Source organism: Myiozetetes cayanensis, unplaced genomic scaffold, assembly GCF_022539395.1.
Source record: "Myiozetetes cayanensis isolate MyiCay16 unplaced genomic scaffold, myiCay2020 scf14, whole genome shotgun sequence".
In the NCBI taxonomy this organism is placed as follows: domain Eukaryota; kingdom Metazoa; phylum Chordata; class Aves; order Passeriformes; family Tyrannidae; genus Myiozetetes; species Myiozetetes cayanensis.
Genome location: NW_026087048.1, coordinates 18,581,733 through 18,607,006, shown reverse-complemented (window position 1 = coordinate 18,607,006; position 25,274 = coordinate 18,581,733). Strand labels below are relative to the sequence as shown.

General features: G+C 46.2%; 1 protein-coding gene across 14 annotated transcripts in view; it reads left to right on the top strand.

The window, feature by feature from the left end:
- The window catches only part of MEGF11 (multiple EGF like domains 11), a 252,033-nt gene that overhangs the window by 135,667 nt on the left and 91,092 nt on the right, over window positions 1-25,274 (top strand). For all 14 annotated transcript variants that reach the window (XM_050309804.1, XM_050309792.1, XM_050309791.1 and 11 more), the window contains one exon: window positions 24,206-24,452. In XM_050309804.1, coding sequence (XP_050165761.1) covers window positions 24,206-24,452 — 247 coding nt within the window. The remainder of the gene's footprint in view (window positions 1-24,205; window positions 24,453-25,274) is intronic.

Genomic DNA, 25,274 nt, shown 5'->3' with positions numbered 1-25,274 from the left:
TCCTGGATATAAACTCCAATATTCTTGTTATTGCTGGGACAAATAAATACCTGCATAAAGACTTCTTGCACTGCCAGCTAACACCAGCTGATTAAACTCAGGCAATTGTTTTTTTGTTCTTGTCTGGGCCCAGTGCCAAAGGTATCCCATTGTATGAAGGGCCAGATTTTGCACTCAGCTTGTGCTCGGTTAATGCAAGGTAAATACTGTGCTACTGATACGAAACCTGAGCACAGAGAGACATTTTGAAATGTTTTCATTTCCCACATGAAACCTGAACATAGTGAGAGGCAGGAATGGAAGAGGTGCTTGGCCTGGAACAGGATCTGGTGGTGATTGCACCAACCTGTCCGAGGCCGAAGGACACGGATGCAGGAGTTGTGCTTGGATCCTGTGAGGTCCAAATGTCCCTGTGGCACATTTTGGCTTCCACAGAGCTCTAGCCAGAGAGATAAGTGACAGTGTGTCCATAAATCCATTGGGATGTGTGTATGGTCTGGATCCGTAGCCTTGTTCCAACATGAGCAGGCTTTAAATGGCAGGAGCTCAAGGACTTGCTGTGGGATCAAACATCTCAAATTTATATCCAAACCTTAGGTCTTTTTAGTTGTTGGTACTCCCAGTCTGCTTCCCCTTCCTCTTCCATCTTCATCATGAACAGTTGGGGGTATTCCTGAGGTTCTTGTAAGAGAAGTGGAAATGAAATACGTAAAAATTTTAAAAATCAGAAGTGTGCAGGAAATAACAGGATGGGGGATAATGTCCAGCTGATGATTCCATGGTTGAAGGGAAAGGGGCAGGATGACTCTTTGAAAGCTCTCTGCCAGTGCCTGTGTCCCTTCCTGTTCTCCTCCTAACAGTAATGAGGCAAGGTGGGTCCCTCTTCCCTCACTGCCTCCTTTGGAATCAGCCTGGGAGAACAGGGAGGTTCTGCTGCTTCCAGGGGGAGGTGGAAGGTTGGTGGCTGTTGCTGCCATGGACCATTTGTCCCAGGTTCTGGGTTAAATTGATGTGTGACACATCACACCCCCTCCTGTTTGATTCCTGGCTGATTGGGCTCCTCTCCAGGGTCTGGCTTTGCACACTTTCTCCCTCATTCCTCATTACGTGTGCAGACCAAAAAGAATCAAAGCCCTCTCGAAAATCTGACATTGCAGCCCTTTGGAATTTGGACGATATGAAGAGTCTGTTTCCCCTATTTCTGATTAATCAGAGGCTTCACATGTGCCACCCTGTGCTCTCATCAGCTTAAGATGCAGAAATCAGCCCCTTTCTTTTCCCATCCCTTCCTCCTTTGTCTCTTGAGATCGTCATTAAACTCTCACTGTAATACCCGATCTCAGTCTTCAGATCCACGGACACACTTGCAACAGCACACTTCCACGTGCTTCATGGGAGGGATTACTGCAAGTGTTTGTTCCTTTTTAAGGATTTCTTCTCTCATTTGTTGTCCCACTTTCAGCCCATTCACAGAGTTGAATGTTGCCGTTGGGTCATTGCCTGTGCCACCCTTCTCCACCCCAAGCAGGCAGCAACTGGCTGAGCCCTCACCAGACATCTTCCCTCTGAACCAGGCCATTTGTGCTCAGACTTGGATGGCATGTGGGCTTTTTTTTCTGGGTTTTTGTTTTTTTTTTTTTTGGTGTTTGCACATGAACATCTGCTTCAAAATCCCAGGCCAAGACAGACAAGAAGCAAATTAAACTATTTGTTCTTCTTTCTCTCTCTTTAATATCAAAGTCATTCCTTACATGCTCTTTAAGCTTTCTCTTTTGATCAGGAGATATTAAAAATGGATCTAAACAACTCACATCTTAATCATATTCCTTTGTGGGAGCAGGGGAAGAGTGAGAGGGAGCTGGAGGGAAAACCAAAAGCTGCTCTGCTGCTCCTGTTCGTGCCAGTATCCGACACTGCTGATTCCCTGCCCGGGGAGCAGGAGGAGTCCCTGTCCCTGCAGCCCAGCCCTGGTGCAGAGCACGAGGCCTCTGTGACATCCTGCACCTCGAAATCAATCTCTGCCTGTGCTGGAGCAGCCTGGGAGCAATTCCCTGTTGCTCTTTGAGACCTGGAAAAGGGAGTTGTGAGGATGACTCAGAGATTCCTTCTTCCCCCTGGGCTTTCTTGCTGTGCCAGTCACTCTTCTGGATGCCTCTGTTGCAAGTTCTCAAAAATGTCTTTCAGAAAAGTTCTAGAAAATTACTTAAAGAAAAAACAAACAGAAACTTGAATGTTTTTGCAATCCTGTGCAGATTTTGGACAAGATTGTTTACTTCAGTAGGCAAAACAATAAATTATGGTGCTACTTGGATTCAATCAGTGAAAAATTAAAAGATAATAAAATAAAGTTTAGCTTTTCACAGGAAATTGGTCATTCTATACAAACCTGATTTCATTCTTTGATGAGATCACAGATTTAGTTGCAAGTTCTATTAGACTAGCTGTGCAAATAAAATACATTTTTGTGCCATGTTTGATTCGGTTCTGAAGGATATTCTGATTTAAAAAATTAGCACTATACAATTATCAATAACATGCATTAATCACTGAATAAAAGCTAAATGACAGATCTCAAAAAGCAGCTGTCAGCGTGGAATAAACATCAAATGTATTTCTGGTGGGCTTCTGCTATTAGACTCACTTCTATCAATATTTACATTGATGATCCAGGAGTAAATATGAAATCACTGCAGCTCCAGTTTGTGAATGACAGAAGAGCTGGCAGAGCATTGGTGAGGACACAGGAGCGATCTAACCCAGCTGACAAAGGATTTCAGCACTCCTAGGGGAAGGTTGAAATTTATCTCCATTATTGGCACCCCTGCCCGTGGCAGGGGTTTGGAACAAGATGATCTTGGAGGTCCCTTCCAACCCAAGCCATTCTCTCCCTTCCAACCCAAGTGCTTTTATAATTTCTGGGATCCTGTGATTTTCTACAAGGGATTGTGCTGGGTTTGGAGGCTCTGGGAACAGAAAGGTCTGTGTGTGAGGCAGCAGAGGACAGGGTTTGCCAAGTAGAGGGATCCAAGGAAACAGTGGCTTTGTCCTTGGGCCAGATGATTCCCTGCCCTTGAGTTTAACTGGCACAGCCTGTCGTGACCCTGTCCCTGGAATCCAACATCTCTCCAATAAGTGTGTGCAGCTCCCTGCTGGGATGAGCCCCTGGGGTGGTGCCAGTGATGGCTGAGCCTGGCCCTTCTCCTGGGGGTTCAGTGCTGAAGCTGGAGCTAATGAGGCCAGGGAGGCAGATGAGGGGTGAGGGCTGATGAGAGCAGAATTCCACACCTCTGCTACCAAAGCCTTGGCTGCTCAGCACAGGAGGCTTCTGAGCAAATGTGATCCCTTTTCTGCTGATGAGGTATCTCAGAGGTGAGAGGGCAGCTTGAGAGGAGGCTCAAATGCTGGAAGACCCCACAAGTGAGCCCTGGATGATTGCCAGAGAAAAAAAACAATTGGCACCTCATTTCCATGGATCTGAATTCACTTCGGTGTTTTGGTTTCAGCAGAGAGTCAGCTTAGGTCAGTGCAAAGATTTTGAGTTGTTCAGTGAGCTTTGCACTGGGCTTTGCAGCCAAACCCTCCTCTTTCCTTGGGGCTTAAGGACACTGAGGAATGGAATGTCATCCTTAAGGGAGACATAACCAGGAGGATCTTCTTACACTTGTGTGAGCTCCAGCTTCGTGGATCGAGTTAAGAGCTGCTCTCCCTCCTGCTCTCAGCTTGGCCATCTCTCAGTGATACTAAAAATCCTTGGAACGGGAATGTTACAGTGGTTTGGGGAAGATCTCAGCGTGCCCTTAAAGGGGTGTGAGGTTTAGTGGGCAGCTCTGTAAATGGCCTTGGTTTATGGACTTCACAGGCTGTAAAAAGGCAGCTCACTATCCACAGTCCTAATTAGAGTGCTCTGGATTATTAAGGGGGATGTGGGAGCTTTGTCTGTGCCAGACAGAAATCACCTTGCTGTAAATCTTATCTAGGATGCAGTTTTGGGGAAAAAAATATCTCTATTTAGACTTCATATTCCAAAAACATCTAATTGCAGTAAAGTGACAAACCAAGACATTTCAAGTCTCACACACAGCTCCTGCCAGAATAGTGCAGATCTGGGAGTGTTGGAGCTCCCACAGGAGTTAAATAATGATATTTATAATCATTTGTAAAGCTGGTCCTGTGGTTGTGTAACAGGAATGAGCCTCACATCTCCTACAGCACAAACTTCCTAAATGAGGAACGAAGGAAGTTCACGTCTTGTCATGGTTTATACACTGATTTTTGATTCCAGAGTCACATCCCTGTAACTTGCAAGCCAGAGGATCGTGACAGCAGCCCAGGCCTCTTCTTTCTTAGGACTCTGTGGGCACTTAATGAATTCACTGTGAATGTTCCACTGTCAGTTTAAAGTTTGACTCCATATGCCAAGATCAGTAGTTCTTTGTCTCTCCTTCTACTGAGGGAGCCTCAACCGAAGTGTCCCTGAATGCTGAGCACTAAAATAGCTAAACACAGCCGAGAAAGCCTTGGCAGTGAGCTGTGTGCCCTCTCCACGTGTCCTCTGCAGGTCAGTGGTTACCAAAGCCCCCAGGAACCCAGCAACCAGCCTGCCAGACAGCTTCATCCTCACATCCCTCACATCCCACACTGCCCTTTGCTTCGGATTGCTGGGCTTCCAGTCAGCCTCTCCTTCCTCTAATTGGCAGATGGGAAGTTGTCACCTAGAAAAAATAGCAGTTCCAGGGGGAATCTGCATCTTTAAGTCACACAAACCCATGCAAATCTTTCCCCAGTGTTAAGGAGCTGCTGGGTAACACCTCCCTAAAACTTTGCAAACATCCCATAACATGGGGAGAAGAACCTCCTGGAGGCCAGGAAAGTCCCCTGGGACGAGGCAGACAGGAGGACCTGCTCAGCCTGGGAGCTCCAGCGAGGCTGCAGAGGCTGCAGTCCCACCTTGCCTTGTAACGAACGTTGTAAGACTTATTTTCAGATCTTATCAGCAATTCACTGTGGGCTGCTCTGTGCTGAGCAAAATCCATCCATCAATCTCCTTCCGTGGCCACATTCCAGCCTGAGCTGAGGTGACAGTTCAGTTGTACTAATGATCAGCCTCACACTCGCATCCACATTCCCCCCTTGGTCTGATTCTTCTTCTCTTATGATAATTTAATTGATTGAGCACACTGGCTTCCAGTCAAGAAGCTCTTCTCAGCTTAACTCTCACTTTCAAAAAATCACTGCTCAACATCTCTATAATTAGAGTTAGTTGCTAAACCCTGTATCCAGGTGATTACTGCTGTATGAGAGGGACATATCTTGAACTGATCAAATCAGGGATTTAAGAGAAATGCCCTTGATCCATGTTTCACAATTCATTAATGTCTTCTGCTTCAGGTATTTTCCCCTTTTTTGGTGTTAAATGTAGCTGGGTTAGGAAGGTTCACGTGGAATTAGGACAGTTAGGGGTGATTTTTTATTCATGTCGCTGTTATTGTTTGGGGAGGCTCAGGATGGCTCATTAATATTGCATTTCCAATGCAAAGGCACTCAAAAGCCAAACAGTTCAGTGATGTCCTGGAGCTGCAATGCGATACAGGAATGTGCAGTGCAGTGATCCTGGTGAGCTTTGGGACCAGCTCCTCCTCCTCCCCTCCCTCCATAACACAAACCCAAACCACAGGACACGGCCTGAGGGTTTCCTCTGTTTTTTAGTACCTGATTCAGGTTCACTGAGAGGCTCAAGAAACCAAAGAAATGTCTGGAGTGACACAGAGTGACCATGAGCTGACCCCCCTGCCAGGAGGGTGTATTTTGGGCATGTCTGTACCAAGCTCCTGCTGCAGAGCTGGAGCTGCAGCTGGTGAGGTGGGGGAGGACAAACCGAGCTGCCTGTTCTGCTTTACAACTGCTTGGTGCAAGGTGAACCTCCAGGATGTGGAAATCTGCATCCAGGATGACACAGAGTGAGTTAGGAATTAACCCCTTCCAAACCCAGCTGTTCCCCTGCAGCCTGGAGAGGAGAAGGTTCTGGGGAGATCTCGTTGCAGCCTTTTTATTGCTTAAAGGGGATTATAAAAAAGAGGGAGAGTCATTTTTTACACAGGGAAATGGGATAGGCTGAGGAGGAATAGTTTCAAACTAAAAGAGGAGCATTTAGATTAGCTGTTAGGAAGGAATTCTTTACTCAGAGGGTGGGCAGGCCCTGGCACAGGTTGCCCAGAGAAGCTGTGGCTACCCCTGGATCCCTGGAAGTGTCCAAGGCCAGGTTGGATGGGTTTGGAGCAACCTGGGCTAGTGGAAGGTGTCCCTGCCTGTGGCAGGGGGTGGCACTGGATGGGCTTTAAGATCCCTTCCAGCCAGACCATTCTGTGATTCTGTGATTCTGTGACTGTCCCCCACTTCTCTGAGAGTGAGAACTCAGGACTGATTTCAGCAAAAGTGAGATCGTGCTTTACATGCAGAGGCCACTGATTTTCTTGATACAATATGTTCTGGTTGCTAGAAATGATGACACACAAAAATTGAATGTTTTGGGTGGGTTTTTGTATTTTTCCTTTATGGGAAACACCAGAGTAAAATTTGATTGTGCTGGATTCATGGCTTGATCACTCATCCGATTAAGAACGATGATTCCCCTCCCTGACCTTGTAGAGCATCAGCTATGAAATTTGAGATGATGGCCCAAACATTTTTGCAATACCACTCTTGGCTAGTGCCTGACAGTCTATTGACTGAAACACTGTCAATGCCCAAATGAGATTATGACCACAGAAGGTCCTGATTGCTTTGGTCTGTTATTCAATACACTCCTCTCCTACAGCAGCTTCTTGGCATTTTCTCGGGGCAAGCGTGGGCTTTTCTTCCCTGACAGATGACACATTAGTTGGTCCTACAGACGGACCTTTTGCTGCAGTTTTTGTGTCCTCAGAAGACTCATCTGTACCAGGAGCCCTTGGTTTGGTGTCCGAGCCCTGGGCTCTGGAATGGCCTCTCTGAGCCGTGCTGGCTGCTCAGTTTTCCGGGAAGTTTGGACACAACCGTGCTGGAGAAGCCACATCCTGCTGGGACACAGTTCCCCAGCTGGGCAGGAAAAGGAGGGCTCCAGTGCCCAGCTCTCATTTCACTGAAATGAGCAGAATTACTTTACTTGCCCCGCAGGTACAGCAATTATTAAGAATTTATCTTGCTGGTGGCGGTGTCTGACAATGGGCAGAAGCTGTGTTTGCACTCTTAACCTTTGCTGGGAGGTGGAAATAGAGAAGCAGCAACAGTGGCTCTTACGAGACCAGAGACATCTGCACCATCATCCTTTTTATGCTCTGGGAGACAGTGAGTTTGTGCAGTATCATCCTTGGACATCCCCACCGCAAGGAATAACCGGTTAATGCCTTTTTTTTAGTTCCTTTTGCGTGTTTCCAAAATAAATCTATTCATCCCTTAAACAAATCCAGCCAGCATTGCTCATGTATTCTGATTTTTCAGTTAAATATTGGTTGTGTTTAAATATAAATATTGCCCAAAATGCAGCATTAATATTTTGCCTACTGAAATGCAGTTCTGTGTCTTATGAAAATTTAAACAGCCCTTCTGTACATGGAAGGGGTTTTTTTGTTGTAGTTTGCAAGGTGCTGTAACAATAATTACCAGAGTGCATCAATCATTTTTCATTGCCTCATTTGTATCACGGGGATAAGTAGCTCCAATTAAAATCCCATTTTACATAAATAGATATGGTTTGTATCAAACCACAGTCTGTTTCCACTTCTGGAATGCTGGCCATAGGAAATCTTTTTCATTATTCAAAGTGTATGATGTGTTACTGCTTATCTTTTTGGGCTTAAAAAGACATAAGTCTGCAGGCAGACATGCCTTAGTGCAGGTTTGGCAGGGAACAAATAACTGTTACTGTAATTATCTATCAATTTTACTGTTCCAAATATTTTAGCCAAAAAGCTAACTGGTATAATCACATGTTTCTTACTGACACATTATAGTTAGAGTAAGCAGAACTGAAAATGTTTAATATGAATTAACAGCTTTAGGAAAAAAATTGTAATTCTTCTATTCCTCGTGATATCCCCTCTATCAGAGCAGCTTTTCTGCTAAATGTGCTCATATTGTCAACTATTGTGGAGAACTAAATGAGGGGAAACTTGGGGAATTATCTTCTGCTGCACTGTGATTAACTCTGCAAGGAAACCAGCTGACTGAAAATCAGGCTTTCCCTGTCACACCTTTCACAGAAGCCGTTTCCAGTCCCAGGTAAAGGAATTCTCTGCCCGGTGTTCCCAGGGGGAATGCTGGGACGTGTCTCTGCCTTCCCACATCGGGGCAGTACCATCCACCTTGCCTTTTCTGCTCTCTTCTGTGCTGTTTGTTTGGCCCAGCCTTTGGATCTCATGGAATTTTTCCTTACAGACCTGGGAACACCTTGGTTCCAGAGGGTCAGTTCAACCCCACCTTTTGCTTCACACCTTTGCACCCTTTCAAGCTGCAAATGGTTCCAAATTCCCTGTGTGCTCTTGGCATAATTTTGGCAGAATTTGGAGCTCAGTGAACAGGGAATTGCAGGAATCCCCATGGCAGGGGGTGGAATGAGATGATCTTAAGGTCCCTTCTGACCCAAACCATTCTGTGATTGTATGATTCTATGAAAAATGCAAGTTCTGGGTTGAAAAACGTCCTGAGGTCTTCACTGCAGATATTTAAGCGTGTGCTTAAAGAGATGTTTTGGGGCTGTCGAAAATGAGGGCGAACGAGGAACTTACACCAAATGATTTATCTCAGTTCTGCAAGGACTTTCCCAACTGCTGCCTTTGCTGTTTATGCCTGAGATCAGTGTCTCCCACCTTCACCTTCCCGCTGCTACTGCCATGACTAAACCCCTCATTTGTGCCCGAAGTTAATCACCAGATTCCTCCTCTGGAGTGCTGAAGCAGTAGATAATGTCTGTGGTTTTATTTGTGGGTCAGGAGCAGGGGTTCATAGCTCAGGGATCATCAGCACCGTGGGCTGACACCAGAGTCTGTCCAGCTGCTGTTTTCTCGCCGTCACGCAACAGAAAATCGATGGTGTCAGGAGCGCTGGGATAATTCTACTGTTACGATCGATGCGTGCTGATTAAACGAGTTGTGTCTGTTGGGTAAATTTGCTGCATCATAATTAGAATTATTAATTAAAAATAGGAAATCAATTGACACAAATTAAGCAAAAAAAAAGGAATTTGCTTTATTTCTTTGACACTCCCTCCAGAGGCCCCAATAACTGCGACAACGGGGACGCGACCGAGCGGCGCTTGTCAGTTTTTTTAATGCTGTCCTGAGTTTTCAAAATTGACTTACAAACCCTGCTAATGCAGCTCCCAGGAAATCAGACCGTGTGTGGAAGAAGCAGTAATTTATTTTGTTACAGTTGGTCGTTATTCCCTGCCTATCCAAGGGGAAAAGGCGGGAGTCGTGTGCCTGGCACCAGGGAGGGGGAGCGAGAGCCTTGGGGAGCAAGAGGAGCCCACCCCCTTCTCACTCTGTTTTGTGTTTTCAGCTAACAAGGATAAACAAATTGATCATTTCTGTGCTGGTTGTAATGTGTTTCTCGTTGCTGGCTACTTCCTATAATGTGCTGGTGACCTTCATTATTTTCAGGGGCATATTATGTGGGACACTGAAGCAGGGACAGTGGGAATGTGTCTCTCCTTTCAGATCTTTATTTGCCTCTGTTATTTCTGGATTTTGTGCAGGGGTTTTGTGGCCTTCTTTTAACCCATGTCCCTCATTGTTCTTCCATACATACTCTTTCTTTCCTCCTATCTTAGTGATTTGCTTTTTTCCCATCTAATACTTTGAATCCCTTGTTGTCTTTCCCCTGTTCCTTTTGCACAGTGCAGTAGAGGAGAGCAGAGGAAAGAGCAGCAAAACTTGGGGTCTTCATCCTGTGCTCTGCTCACCTGCAGCCAAATGTTTTCTCTGAGCTTTCACAGCTGTGAGAGATCTGAGGGCAGGAGGGACAATTGGCTTGGGTAAATGTGTGACTGGTGATTGCTGCTGCTGGTCAATATAAAGCACTTCTACTAATCAGTGGTGGTGAACTTGTCTTCCAATTGCCTCCTTGGAGGTGGGGTTGTTCAGCCTGGAGAGGAGAAGGCTCCAGGGAGACCTTGGAGACCTCCCAGTGCCTAAAGGGGCTCCAGGAGAGCTGGAGAGGAACCTGGGACAAAGGGATGGAGGGCAGGACACAGGTAATGGTTTCCCACTGCCAGAGGGCAGGGAGAGATGGGATATTGGGAAGGAATTGTTTCTTGTGAGGGAGGTGAGGCCCTGGCACAGGTTGCCCAGAGAAGCTGTGGCTGCCCCTGGAAGTGTCCAAAGCCAGGTTGGACGGGGCTTGGAGCAACCTGGGATAGGGGAAGGTGTCCCTGCCCATGGCAGGGGGTGGGATTGGATAATCTTTAATGTCCCTTCCCACCCAAACCATTCTGGGAGTCTGTGATCTCATTCATACTCTTTTCTGGTCCTAAACCTGGTTTTTTAAGGTGTTTTACAATAACAGTATTTCACCGACGTGTATTTCCAAGACCAGTCAAAAGCAAGAGCAAATAAAAACGTCTTTAGTTTAAAAGCCAAGACAGATTGAGTGGTTTGCACAAGAATCAGGAAAAGCAGAGTTGTTAAAAGTCCCAATTCCAAAGACTTACGGCCGTGTCTCGGGCGGGCCGAGCGCGCTGCCAGTTCAGACCTCCCCGGCAACTGGGAACGTGTGGAAGCCGGGAGGATCTGTCAGAGGGATTTGAGCACAACTGGTGAGTGCCTTAAAATGAAGCTGTAAAACCTGGGCATCAATAAAGAACTTTACAGCACTAGTGTAAATAGTGCAAGATCAGGTGGCTGTGCCGGAGCAGAGCCTGGGAAGGAGGAGTTGTCGGCAGCTCCGCTCGGGGTGAGTTGTGCTCCCAGTGGGAAGTAATAAAAGAGCTCCCATAAGGAAAATGGGACCGTAATTGAGGCTGGAGAAAACAAGGGCCTGGATCGACAGCTTCAAATCTTTTTTACTCGGGCTCAGCCCGGCAGTATTTCGTGGGTGGCAGAACAAATCCGAGGATAAATCAGATTATAAGGCTATGCTGGGAGAACAAGTGGTGTCTTCTGCTTTCCTTTCAGTGGGTTGGGGATGGGGCTCGTAATTAGTGTCTGTGCTTTATAAATCTGTGGTGTAATATTTGCTCTGTGTCCTGGCTGGCCCTGCTCCACAACGGGTCCTGTTGCTGTAAGTGAGATGTAAACAGTGGTTTGCCTGTAATTGTGGGGCAGCAGAAATCAAGAGCAAGGTTATCTTCCGAGGTGTAGCTGTGATGAGCTACAATTACTGCTTTCTCAGAGGCTCAGGAGGTGGAATTAGTTAGCTTATGCATCAAATGTGCTTGTTGTTGCTTGGCAGTCAAGTGGTGTTTTGATTTTTAATGAAATTCAGAGTATTTGCATTATGAGGTTATAATTGTTTTGAAGTCCGTGGGTCTCAGAATTAGCCTGAGGTCTCTTGGCTGTCGCAGGGAAAAGTAACACCTACAAATCTGTGTTCACCTCTGACACACTTAAAAACTCGAAAAAAAGACTGCTCTTGCCTGTAGATTGTTGATTGTAGAGCCCTGTGTTTAGGAATGCACAGAAACCGATACTAAACTTTAAAAAATGGAATATTTCCAGCCTGCTATTACAGAGCTGGCTTTAGCTCTTCACAGAGGTCCTCCTGCCATGCCCAGGGAAGAGCAGGGAACAGGGCATGGATTTCAACAATGACCATGACCAGAGCCAGCCTTGCAGTGAATGAAGAGGTTTTTGTGCTGCCAAAAAGGTGTTGCTGTGTTTGTCCCAGCTCTGCTCAGCTGCTGCCAGGGAGTCATTCCAGCATCCACTGACCTGCCGGGTTAAGGGATCAGAAAGTTGGGAGATGGAGTCTGGGAGAGGCTGATTGAATTGCCATGTTTACTGCAGTTTCTCAACAACTTCCTTGCTTTGCTAGCAGATTTAAAAGGTTAAAAATGCAGATTTTTAAAATTATGTGCACCTGGGTTCTCAAGTCGCAGTGGGAAGCCACCTTCTTCAGCTTTTAAGTGCACAGAGCCAATAATTTCCATACCTTGATACTGATCCCCCAGTTTAATTTTCTGTGTGCCTTTCAAGGGTCGAGGAGAATTCTTGGGCTCGTAATGTTGCTTTCAAGTCTTCCTTCTCTCAGCTCTGCCTAGGAATGAGTGGAATGAGTCAACAGGAGAGGGGTTTTTTTTTAAAGCTTTATCCAAGATTTACACCAGCTCCCTGACAAAATGTTAGAATTCTTTTACTTTGACAGAAATTAAGGATGTGCCAAATAGAGGAGCCTGCCTGGATGGGAGTTAGAGAACAATAAAGCATTTAAATCTGCTGGCTTTGAGGGCTCTTCGAGGCCAAGTCCTTCTGGGACAACACAAACTTAATTCATTTACTTCTAACAATTTTAATTAACAAACATTTGAAGAAGCTCCAGCAGCCTCTGTATGTGGAGTTTTACTGCATTTGGATCCCTTGCCTTGCAAAAATTCCAGTTCTGCAACCCTGGCAATCAGCAGGGAAACAAAACCCACCAGGTCCCAGCACAGGCTGTGGAAAAACTCGCAGCGAATTTTGTGTAACTTCTCTGGGGTTTGGTTTGTGGGAGCCCAAGTGAGGGTGAGAAACAATGTCAGAAGAAAAGGCAGAGAAACAACTTGGGAATGGCACGTTCCCTGGCAGAGAATGGGGGAGCTGGGAGCTGTAAAACCAGGAGGGGGATCCTGGGAAGTGACCCTCAGGGTCACTGCTGAGCTGGAGCTGTGCTGGGGGCTCCTGGCTGGGTCCCTTCCCCAGGACATTCCAGGGGCTGCACCAGCCCAATCCCCCTGCACTTTGCATCCCAGGGATCCATCTGTCCCAGCTTCACCCTTCTTTAACACTCTTGCTGATGAAAGACAGAAAAATAGTGTACAAATTAATCTCTGTAGACATAAAAGAGCCGTTTTTCATCTGGCTGGTTCGGCGCAGAATTACAAATGTAGCAACAAAGTACACTCTAAAGTATTTATAGCATAAATCTACACTTTAGAGCTTGGAGCTGTCCTGTCTCAGTGCCATCACTGACTTTTTGGGTGGCTTTGCAGTTTAATGTAATTTGCCTGTCTCAGTTTCCCTTCCACGAAATGGTGATAAAATAACATTTTCCAGCTCATGGATAGACTGGGAGAATTAGTCAGTGTTTGCCTGGGACTTTGGGGATGGAGGCAATTCTATTAAATGAGCTAAACCACATCTACATACCTAAAAACCCTACACATTTTGATCTTACTGCACAGTTTAGAGCCCAAATTGTTACACATTGTCACTTTTTCATTATACCAGCCTGCTTTGAATTTCCTTTAGCAACGTACTCTGAATAATTAATTATTCAACTAATAATTATCCCTTCCAAATAAAACAACTTGATTACTAAGCCTGATGAGGAAAATCCAGGCAGGAAAGAACCCTTTCAAAAACAACAACATTCTGCAGATATCCTTAATATTTAAAGAGCGAGCTATATTTAGTAAATTCTCCTGAAGCAGGGGGGGAGAGGAGCGGATGCTAATTTCCTGTGTCATCAGATTTGTGCCTGTGTGTCAGCAGCATTCCTGAATCAACACCTACTCCACAGTCACATCCACGGGGGAATAGCCAGCATTTCCCTGGGTGGTTCCTGTTCAGCAGCGAGGAGGAGGCTCTGCTGGGGGGGTCCTGTCGTGTTCTGCTCAGGGATTATTTAATGGCTGGGGGGGGGTGCAGTGGTTGCTCTGCAGGGAGGAGAGCAGGAGACCTGTGGCATCGTTTTCCAGGTGGCACCAACTTAACCCACGGTGGCCATTCCCTGTCAGAGGTGATTCCCTGGCTGTGAGGGGCACTGGGTTGGGCCTGAGGTGCTTGTGATGCTCAGGGGATGATTTTGGTAATGGTCTCCTCAAAAACCATCTTTTGCCCCGTGATTTTTTTTAACATGTATCTCTACTGCCACTTGGAAAATGGAGAGCTCTGAACCTTAAAGGGAATGTGGCATTTACACCCCTTAATGCACAGATGCTGTGTTCTCTTCCAGCAAAATCCCATTCCCTTCCCTGCTGCCATCCAGCCAGGAAGTCACGTATGTCTGTTTTGCTTTTTCCTCCTCAGTGGCAGTTGCCACTAAAAAAAAGAGAGAAATTTAATTAATCCAGAGAGAAAACTGTTCCACAGAGGCCGTTCCTGAAGGTGGGATGAACCCCCAAGGGCTGACACACAGAGCCAGGGCCCGGAGCTGCTCCAGGGGATTTTCCTGGTGTCTGGGAAGCTGACCCATGGATAATGCTGGAGGCACGAGCTGTGTTGTTTGTAAACAACGAGGAAAAAACATGTGGAGCGATGATTTAGTGTTTTCTGCCTGCCTGACACTTGATGGCTCAATGCAGGAATCCACAATAGGGAAACTGTTCCGAAAGCAGCGGCTTCCATATGGCTGGGATTGTGTCAAAACATTTCAGTGCACTGCTTCCAGAACTGATTGTGAGGATGAACAGTTTTGATCATCCCGTTCCTCAAAATGTAAAACAGCTTAAGAATTGTCTGTTTTTAACATCATAACAAAAAAGTTTCACTTCCCGGTTTAGAGCAACTTCTGCTTTAGAAACTGGCATTAATTTGTGCTTCTGTGAGCAACGTTGGAACGTGGTGGGAAGTCAAAAAAAAAAAGAGAAAAGATGACAAGGTTTAGACATCCAATCTCAGTAATTTGGGAGACAAGATTTTCTCTTCCTGCCTGGCTGTCCAGGATGAACCCCAAGCCCCAGCAATCCGTAGGGGAAGCCACAGGGACACAGGGATGTCCTGCTGGGCTCTGGGGGTTGTGCTTTGGGTGCTGAAGGGGGTGAAGCACCAACTGCTGGCTCTGGTTCTGTGGCTGCTTTGCTCTCTCAGCATTAACATCCCGAGGAAGTGGTGCAGAAGAGCTGCAGCAGTGGTGCAGTCTGAGGAGCAGCTGCAGGGACAGCGGAATTTTACAGCACAAAACTCCCCCAGTGCTGGGCTGTGCGTCCTCTGCCACCCCCAACCCACCCAGGGGCACCCAGGCTTGGCTGCTGGTGTTTAACTACCCAGCCTTTGCCTGCCCCTCTGATTATCTCTTTATTAACAGCACATCCCACACCTCACTGCTGGAGTGATGTGAAAAGAGGGTGTAATATTCTCATATTTCAGTATTTTTTCCCTTTGTTTCCCCCCCCAATAGTTTCATAGTATGAAATGCTACATTCTGTTGGTAAATATAAGAAAGGTTTTGCAGAGACCATGCTGAGTCTCACAGCGTGTTTTGATGAGTGAACATTCTACTTTTTCCCAGGTCACGACTTTTTTTCCAGAACTGTTTCTTTTTCTGTGCCTGAAAGGGACATTCCTATTAATGGTTTATAAGAGAAAGACAGCAGTGTATTTAAGAGATCTGGAAGACATAAGGTAACATTAAAGAGCCATGTGAAGGTTCAAGTATGCCTAGAAGAAAAGAGAACAGCGAGTAGCTGGTGTGGATACCTGCACACAGCTTTTTGTAAGCCTTTGAACTGGTTTAGATAGAAAAGACACCCCTATTTCAAAGGCCACCAGGCCTTCAGCTGCTCTCATTCTCTCTGAATGTCTGTAGGTAACAGAATTCACACCAGAAAAGGTGAGGGTTTTTTTTTAACCTAGATTCAGTTACTGGGGCAGAACATCCTTTAAGCTGATCTTGTTTGGCTGAAAAGCAGTGCACAGGTAGTGGATGGAGTGACTGGACAAGGGGGAGCAGTTTGAAGGCAAAAGAGGAGAGATTTGGCTTAAATGTTGGGAGGGAATCCTTCCCTGGGAGGGTGGGCAGGCACTGGTACAGGTTACCCAGAGAAGCTGTGGCTGCCCTGGGTCCCTGGAAGTGTCCAAGGCCAGGTTGGACGGGGCTTGGAGCAACCTGGGCTGGTGGAAGGTGTCCCTGCCCATGGCAGGAGGTGGAACTGGATGATCTCTAAGGTCCCTTCCAACCACATTCCAGGATTCCATGGTTAGACCTTAGGACAGGACTGTAGCAAAGGGAAGAAGTGGTTCTTTTCCATCTCCAGCTACACTGTTGGAAATAAAAGCAAACACCACAATCCACAGTGTTTACTTCAGGTTTCAATATCAATGCAATAAAATAAATTACTTATTGACCACCTTAAAAATGATTGATGAGTCAGGGCTGCGAGTTAAGTTGTGCAGGAAGGATGTGCTTTTAAGTCCCCTTGAAGGTGAATCTTTCTGGTACAGTTTGAAGCTGGATATAGCATTTATTCCATATGCATGTCTTGATTTTACCCACTGATGGGCCAAGACTTTTTGCTGGTGTCACTTTGTGGCTGAGCTGCAGAGCCACAGGTGAAGGGACACTCCTCCCTGCATGGGATTGAGGAGAGGGAATGTGCTGGGCTGGATCCTGCTCCATCCTGAGCAGTCACTGAGGCTGCAGAGGTGACTCCAGTGGCCAGGGCAGGTTGCTTCCAGCTGGGTGGATTCCCCAGGTGATGGACAGAGTTGTCCTGCCCAGCTGCAGGGTGTGACTGAAGGGCATCCAGCATGGCCAGGCTGCTGCAGCTCCCGGGCTGGCCCTGTGGATCTGCTCCAAACGGCATCAAAATCAGCTGGAATTTCTCAGCTAAGAGGGGGAAGAGGGGTTGCTTCTGCTTCCAAAACTGCCTTGCTGGGTTCTCAGCTAAGGACTGGTCAGAGTGGCTGTTGAGGTAGCTGTAGGTGGATGTTGCACAGGGGTTTTCTCACAGATGTCGCTTCAAGAGCTCCAAATCTGCAGTGACAGAGACCTCTCCAGCACTTCTGCTGCCACCACTCCTGAGCCCCTGCACTGGCCTCTCCAGCACTTTGTTCTTGGAGGATGCATCTCCCCCCTCTACCTGTCCTGCAGTGCTTTAGGCATATCCAATGGGTTTCTACCCCTTCTTGCAGGCAAAACTGATTTTACTTCTGTGCAGAGGCATTACAAGGAAATTTCATTATATAGTCAATGAAAACATCTAAAGCCCATTATAGATGTTGAGAATGTTTTACCCAGTTGGAAAACAGAATTTGGAAGTAAGTTGCTTGCAGATCTTATTATTACAGCCCTGTCCTAGACAATAATAATGAAGTATTGATGGAAGTTTTGCCAGAGCAAAGACTGCTGGGTTTCATACAGAGGAAAGATAGGATCTTCATTTAGTTTTATTAGGCTCTTGATACTCTGCCCATGTATTTTTTAATTCACCACAGTAAAATTCTAATTAAAGAACAGACTTTGCCTCCCATTAATATGACACTTAAAAAAAAAAAAAAAGGCATTTTAAAGAATGCAGCATCTTTCTCTACAAAAATTATAACAAGGAGACAAGCTGCCAGCGTTGGAGAGAATGTTGTCGCTCCCTCATGAAGCGTTTCATGATTTTTAAACTCCTTGTAAGATCTAGAGTGTCAGTAGAGTTAAAGGCTCATTAAACAGAGCAGTAATTTCGACAAAAAAGAAATAGGAAATATTCTCGGGGTTTTTTTAATGTTCTAATTTTCACTTCTTTTGAAGTCTCTGTCAAAATAGCTCATGATGAAAATTCTGAAAACGCCACACTTTGATATCTGTCAGGAGTGGAAGTTGTTTCTCCCTCTTTGCTGCTTCCAAAATATACCGAGTTCATTATGGGATTTGATGAGGCTGACAATCCAGATACTCAACTTTTCTTCAGCTTGGAGTGATTTTTGTTTCATTTATCCAAAACACAAACCCACAGCTAGGTGACTGTTGTGAGCATCCTGCAGAATGCTGTGGGAATGTTCTTTAAACAAGGATCACTTCGGAAGGGAAACGTTTCCTCAGAGGATTCTGAATAAGCTGCAGGGTCTCTGAGTGCTGTGATTGAATTGGGTACCACATGCTGGAGACTCGGTGACTAATGAGATCATCAGCTGAGATTAAATCATGGCCCGGATCAGCCACATGTTCCGTATCTGATTCAGACCGGGAGCTTGAGGGAGAATCAGGACGATCTTCCTCGGAGGAGGAAAATCTGCAATCCTGTCCTGAAGAAAGAAAGGAGAAAAAAAAAAAAGGCAAACACAAAATGAGATTAATTTCCTCCTGTGAGTAATAATCTGTCAGTTTGGGGAGAAATCAGCTGATGTTCCTTTCCCATCTTTCCCTTTCTATCTGATGAAGACTGGTCTGTAAACTCAGGAAAGAGACTGACTGCAAGTCCTGCCAGTGTCAGATTAACCCCAGGTTTTTGGACCTAGGATGGATATACAAATGCCTATTTACAGATACAGAGTAGATGCTCTGGGCAGTCTCAGAGTTGTAAGCATTAAGAGTGGCACTTTCCTCACTGCAACTGTGTGTGCTGTGACTGAGAGTCTGGTGTTGGAGATCAAAGGCACTGAAGGGCACTTCTGAAAATCTGGGTTATTTTGAGGTCGGTCATCTTCCCTACACGCGTTCAAATTCCAAGGTGAACAGCCTAGTAAGATGAAGGAGTTTCTCTGGTTTAGTTGAGCAGCTCAGTGGGTGATTTTCCAATAACCTGGCTCGTGCCTTTGGAAGGGTGTTGGTGTTTGAGGGACCTGGTGCTGCTCAGAGCCAGACACAAAGTGCTGGGAAGTGTCCTTGGAAGGGAATTCCCTCTTCATGGACCTTCTTTCAAACCTCTTACTTGGCTTCTGTTTCCAGTGGTGAACTGTGCCAAAGGGAGGGATGTTTGTGCAGTGACAATACAGGGGCTGTAATTTTCCTAAAGTGCAGGGAGTAAAAATAATTGATTATTTTTACCTTTTTATTCATTACATCCAGGCATAAGTTCTAAAACTTTTGCTGTTTCTTTGCCCGATTCCAAAACTGAATTAGACCAAAAAAAAAAACCCCACCCAGAATTCAGGCTACATCTCACCTTAATTTGTATTCATAGAATCATTCTACAACAGTACAGTTACATTAAGGGGAGAACCCAGGCCTAATTTCAAAGTAAATTCTAAAATAATCTCTCTTAAGCCATGCCCTCCTAGATTTAATAAGTTAATTTTATTTCCTGTTTGCATTTTTAAGGGCTGGCATCTCATTTCAACATTACAAACTGGATTTGGAAATATTCCAGAATATTGGCTATTGACTGTGAGCTGCGTTCTGTGCTTCAGCAAATCTGCAGAAAGTTGCTTTAAAGTGTGGATTAATTGAAACTCCCCATCAGCTCAATATGGTCCTGAGCCTTTAGACCAAGGAAATCCACCACTGGGTGTTTTTTAGCTGTGCCTTCTGCAGGAATGTTTGGGGATGTCCCAGGGACTCTGCAGACCCAGGGATGGTCACTGGCTACAAAAGAGACACAGGGAGGCTTGTGCTGATGGGAACAACACAAACACAGTCCTTGAGACCACAGGTTCTGGTGCTGCTGTGAGAGAAGATGCTGTTCTCACCTTGACAGTGTGTTTGTGCAGGGATGGAAAAGCTCTGGAAAAGCACTTTTGACTCCCTCTTGCCAGGATAAATCACTCAATAAATGCCATCCCTTCCTCAGGATTCCTTTTGTTTATCTGCCACTGGTGGGTTTGCTTCGTTGTGCCTGACTTGTGCTGCTGCACTAATACTGGGTGGCTCTGTGGACCCAGGACACAGCCATTCCCTGGCCATTCCTAGAGGGATAAACAGCCCTTTGGGAGTGAAGCAGCACTTCCAGCTTGTCCTCATTGTGTATTTTATTTCCCAGGACAGAACTGGGGTCACCATCCCTGGGAGGGTTCACAACACAAGCAGATGTGGCACTTCAGGATGGGGTTTGCTGGGCACGGGGCTGTTGGGTCAAAGGTTGGACTTGCTGACTTGGAGGTGTTTTCCAACCTTAATCGTTCTGTGATTCCATGATGCTCCATGCAGAGCCTGCAGTCATTATCCCTCACTTCAAGAAGGAGCTGAGGCTTTGACATGGGAGTAGGGATGGCCAGGGAGGAGAGCCCTTGGTGCTGCTGGAGCACTCCTGGTGCTGCACTGAGCACTCTCTCCATGGAAGGATAAATCCCTGTCATACCCTGTGCAGACAAGTGTAATTATACTTAGGCACCCAGCATCATCCTCTACAGAGTTATTTTCATTGGTGGCAATTATTCTCCAGTCCTATTTTTGAAGGTGAAGAAGTGACTAAGTTTGCACGTTTGCCAGGGAATGCGGGCACGTGACCTGAAATATGGCAGCTCCTTTAATGCAGCATCTCCCAAGAGAACAGGGGCTATTTCAGGCTCATCCCTCACAGTATTGACATCCCCACACGCAGCCAAGGGAGCATCTGTACCTCCCTGACATTCCCCACTCTCAGGTTGCTTTCCTTATTGATGGTCTAGTTAAAGTCTCTGTATCATGTTGACATTTTAATGGCATATGCATTTACAGTGGAGCGCTCGTGTAAGCTTTAATCAGCTCTCTGTTCACATGTTGTTGCTGTTATTATTTATCTCTATTATGGTAACACACAACAAGAGCAGGATTAGGCTGTGCTAGGCTGGGCTTGTGTTTTTAAGATGGTCCCTCCAAGCCCTGGGAGAAGGTGCTGATGATCCCGAAGTGCAGCGGGATCCTGTGGCTCTGAGCCTGCTTTGCCCTTCATCTCAGGAACTGGAGTCACTGTCACAACCAGCCAGCATTTGCCACACTGGTGGATATAGAAAAAAATCATCTTGGTTGCTGAAGTCTTTGGTTTCTTCTGGTTTTTAGTTTTCTAGCAAGAGCTGCTGGCTCCCAATCCTGAGCTGGTTACACACTCGAGTGGTCTCCCACTCGAGTAGTCTCACACTTGAGTGAGCCTGTTGAGCCCAGTGGAGTTAATTGCATGAATAAGCACTTGGATTGAGCTCATCATCTCTGTATCTGCTACCTGTGCAGAGGTTCAGAAGTTATCACAGTGCAGATCTCTGAGTTACCATATAAATATCACATCCTGTTCCAGTGAAATGACACAGGTGAGGAATTCACTTCCAGCTTCAGTCTGTCACTGCAATATGGGACCCAAAGGAAAGAGGGGAAGAAAACCAATAGGAAGTGATAAACTCTGAGCAACACAGATCTTACTTTTCACGTGAGGTTAAGGCAGTGTAAAATCAGGTGAGGGGGATATTTCATTATCACAAGTTTTACACTAACACGGTGCCAATGATTTCCACTCAATTCCCTTTGCAGTTAATCAGCAGTGGATGAATTGATAGTGCATGAAATGGCCCTGCTCAGTGTGACAAATACAGGGCTTGAGCTGGTGGCTGAAAACAGGAAACATTTACCATCTGAGGTTAAATCTAGAGGAGTCCAACCTGTCAGTGAGTGCGTGTGATCCCATCAGCAGTGAGACAACAGGGTGTTCCCCTTGGTGATGCACACACACTGTGACTGGTTTCAGACCTTCCAGAGAACTGTGGTCAATCCCTGCAAGTGGTTTTAGGAACAGAAAAGAAGCAAAGGCTGTGTCAGGCATTGGCAATGACACTCTACAAGCCTCATCTTGCGGTAATTCTATTTTTTCTGTCTTCCATGAGCTTTCAGATGTACTTTAATCCTCATTTTTATGTTCTCTCCTTAATAAATCCCCATGAAATTCACATTCTTAGCAGCTGTATGGTATGCCAAGCTGCTTTATTTCATAGGTGCTTAAACCATTGGGGCTCACTGCTTTGTGCACTCACTGATGCCTTCGCTGAGAAGCCTTTGGAAAATTCTTTTCAAGTTTTTTTTTTTAATTATTATTTATTTTATGATTTTCCAACCAATGAGAGGAATTTCTGCTCTTTCCTTCAGCACTTTTGCTCTTCCCTTTGGCTGGATTGTGGAGTGAACGTTGGGACATGCAGAAAGCAAGTGTGTGACCAAATATCAATAGTAAATAAGTGTTCAAATAAGATGGACTTACAGAAAAGGAGCTGTGGGTGGGGAGGCTCTGGACAGATGAAGCAAGATGCTTGAACAGATGATGGAAAATGGTTTTCCCTCTCTGTGAAGGTTTTCTTTCTCCTTCACTTTCCTGCAAAGTGAAAAACAAAAACCCCCGTGGACAAATCTGATGGTTGGAGCACCCACCTGAGACAGGGAAGAGCAAGGATAGAATCACCTCTTCTAATGAGTGTTATTTATTCATATGAAGGAAATTAATTGCAGCTGGAATTGTACCAGCCCAGAACAAGGCAGAGTCTGCAGTTGGGGCTCTGATGTGAGGTTTGGCACAGGAGGAATCGAGTTCCCAGAGCAGGCAGGGTGAAGTTCAGTCCCTGAATTCCACTTACCCATGCTCAGGGCTCTCAGCTGTGCTTGTGTGGTTCAGATTTGTACCCTTGTGGAGGTGCTGAACTGCATCCCTTGATGTCCATCAAGTGTTTCTGGAATGGAAATTGCTGGGAAGCTCCATCAGCTCCTGCAGCTTTGCTCACTGCCTCAGAAGGCTCACGGAGCCTGAGCAAGTGTCTGTGTGAAATAAAGACAGATCATCTCTTTCCACAGATCCTCTGTAATAATTTGAGTCTCATAAAGAGTCAGATTTTGTTTGCTGGGCTCCCAGTGGGGTTAGAGAGGAATTATCATCCCTGTTTGCAGCTGGGGGAGAAGTGAGGCAAAGCAATCAACCGTGTGAGGGAGGCACGAGCATCGTCCTGCTCCTGCCCAGGAATTTGCTTTCTGCAGGACATGAAACCAGCTCTCTGCACCTGCATCCTCTAAGACCCTGCAGATCCTTTTGGAAACCCTGGAATTGTCTTCTGTGGGTTTATTTTGGCCTTTAACACTTGCTCAAGAAACAAAAGTTTGTAAACTGTTAATCAGCAGTGCGGGTGGAATAATGTCTCTCTGCTTCCTCTGCTGGGTATCCTCAGAGTGTCTGACCAAGGAGTATCCCTCTTCCCAAAATGAAGGATAAAAACACTGCCAAAATTAACTGGTAGATGTTGTTTTCCAGCGTGGGTTTAGAGCCATGTGCTGTAGAAGGAGAGGGCTACGGAATTTGCTGGACAAAAGCATCAGGCTTAAGTGAGCTTTGCATTTACCTCACTAATCCTGGAAACAGATCCAGGCCTGGGAAGCAGCACGTGGCACCTGGGGATTAGTGTGAATGTTTGCAAACAAAAGTGGTTGTGGAGATGGCTCTGTTGCTGGGATTGCTGTCCCCTCTGCTGCCTGGCAGTGGGTTTGACACGAGCAGGAGGGTTGTAGGTGTGAGTGAAACACGGTGCACAGCTCAGACAGGTGTTGTGCAGGTGCCAATTTCTGTTCCTCCAACAAATCGGGACAAACTGCTCCTGTAATGCTGGCTTCCCTCTCTCATCCTCCCAAAAAGAAGAGAAAGGATCAGGCAGGACTGTCACATGAAGGGTTCTCACTGTGCCTTAGTTCCTTCTGTAGGCAACCTCCTCTCCCTGTCAATGGCCAGAAGGTTTGGGGTCCATCTGCGTTCCTGTTACTGGCACAGGAATTACCTGACATACACATTCCATACCTTCATCCCTAAGCTTGGGCAGCCTCAGGTCATCCTGTCTCCAGTGTTATTTTCTTCCCTGCCATCTGTTTAGTCTGGAAAATACAAAAAAATTAAATAAATTTTTAAAAATCCACAGAAAGCAAAACAATAACAACAACAACAAACTAAACAAAAAAAACAACAACAACAACAACAAAAACCCCAAAACAAAAGCCACCACCACCAAAAAAAACCAAATCTAAAACAAAACCAAGAAAACCTTCTTTAGATTATCTTATTTATTATCTTACAGGAACAGTACAAAGAAGCAGTGTTTGATGACATTATTAAATCGACAGGATTTGCTGGGCAGTGCCTCCTGCCATTAACCGATCTGCAGGCGGGATGTGATCCTCTGCCTCTAATTCCGCTATAAATTCACTCCTTCCAGCTACCTAAGAGCACTAAGAAACAGGATATTAAAAGATTTCGGTGCTGATCCAGTGAGGGTGTTAAACAAGTCCTCAACTGTCGGTGCACCGGCCGTGCCGTCGCCTCCTCGCGCGCTGGGCCCTTTGGGAAAGTTCTGGAAAGTTCCAGCACCGGCTCTGCCATCCGTGGGGCTGGGGTGGGATGCTGGGGCCGCTCTGTGCTCTCCAGGAGGGTTGTTGAAGCCGTGTGTGTGTGTGATTGCAGGCTGTGACAGCGAGCACTGGGGGCCCCACTGCAGCAACCGCTGCCAGTGCCAGAACGACGCGCTCTGCAACCCCATCACGGGCGCCTGCGTGTGCGCCGACGGCTTCCGCGGCTGGCGCTGCGAGGAGCTCTGCGACCCCGGCACCTACGGCAAGGGCTGCCAGCTCCAGTGCCAGTGCCACCACGGGGCCACCTGCGACCACCAGACCGGAGAGTGCCACTGCGCGCCCGGATACACCGGAGTCTTGTGAGTGCCACCGCCGGGATGGGCCGGGCTTGGGGCACGTTGGGTGCAGAACGGGCACAGGGGGTTTTGCACCTGCTTTTGGGGAAATCAGCTGGCAGGATGGAGATTAAATAAAGGAAATCTCTCTTTTTGCTGCTGGTTAGAGCTGTCTGCAGCACCTCAAGAGGCTTCAGGAGAGCTGGGCAGGGTATGTAGTGATATAACAAAGTGCCAGAGGGCAGGTTCAAGGTGAGATATTGGGAAGAAATCCTTCCCTGTGAGGGTGGGGAGGCCCTGGCACAGGTTGCTCAGAGAAGTTTTGGTTGCCCATCCCTGGAAGTGTCCAAGGCCAGGTTGGACAGGGCTTGGAGCAACCTGTTCTGGTGGAAGGTGTCCCTGCCCATGGCAGGTGGTAAAACCAGATGATCTTTAAGGCCCCTTCCAACCCAACCCATTCCAAGATTACATGATTCTCTCATAATGAAATACAATACAGTGCTAAAACAAGCTTTAAAACCCTTTATATTTTCCAGCTTGTGCAACAGCTCTACCTGTTCTTAATTTCAGAATGTGAATACAGTCCCCATTACAGCTGAGTTTTTATAAGCAATTGGACTCTCCTCATTAGCAGTCCAGTGCAGTATCAAATGGGACTTAACCATCCCCAATTTATTTGCCTTTCAATCTAACTGAGAAAGCATTGCTGTTAACTATATCAGCTTACTATCTAGGGGGTAGATTTTAAGCCTGGTGAGCAGGGATTTAGCCGTGTGACTCCTATTAACTTCAACGAGAGCCGTGTAGCTAAATCCCCATCCGCCACATGGAAAGTTTACCAGTAGG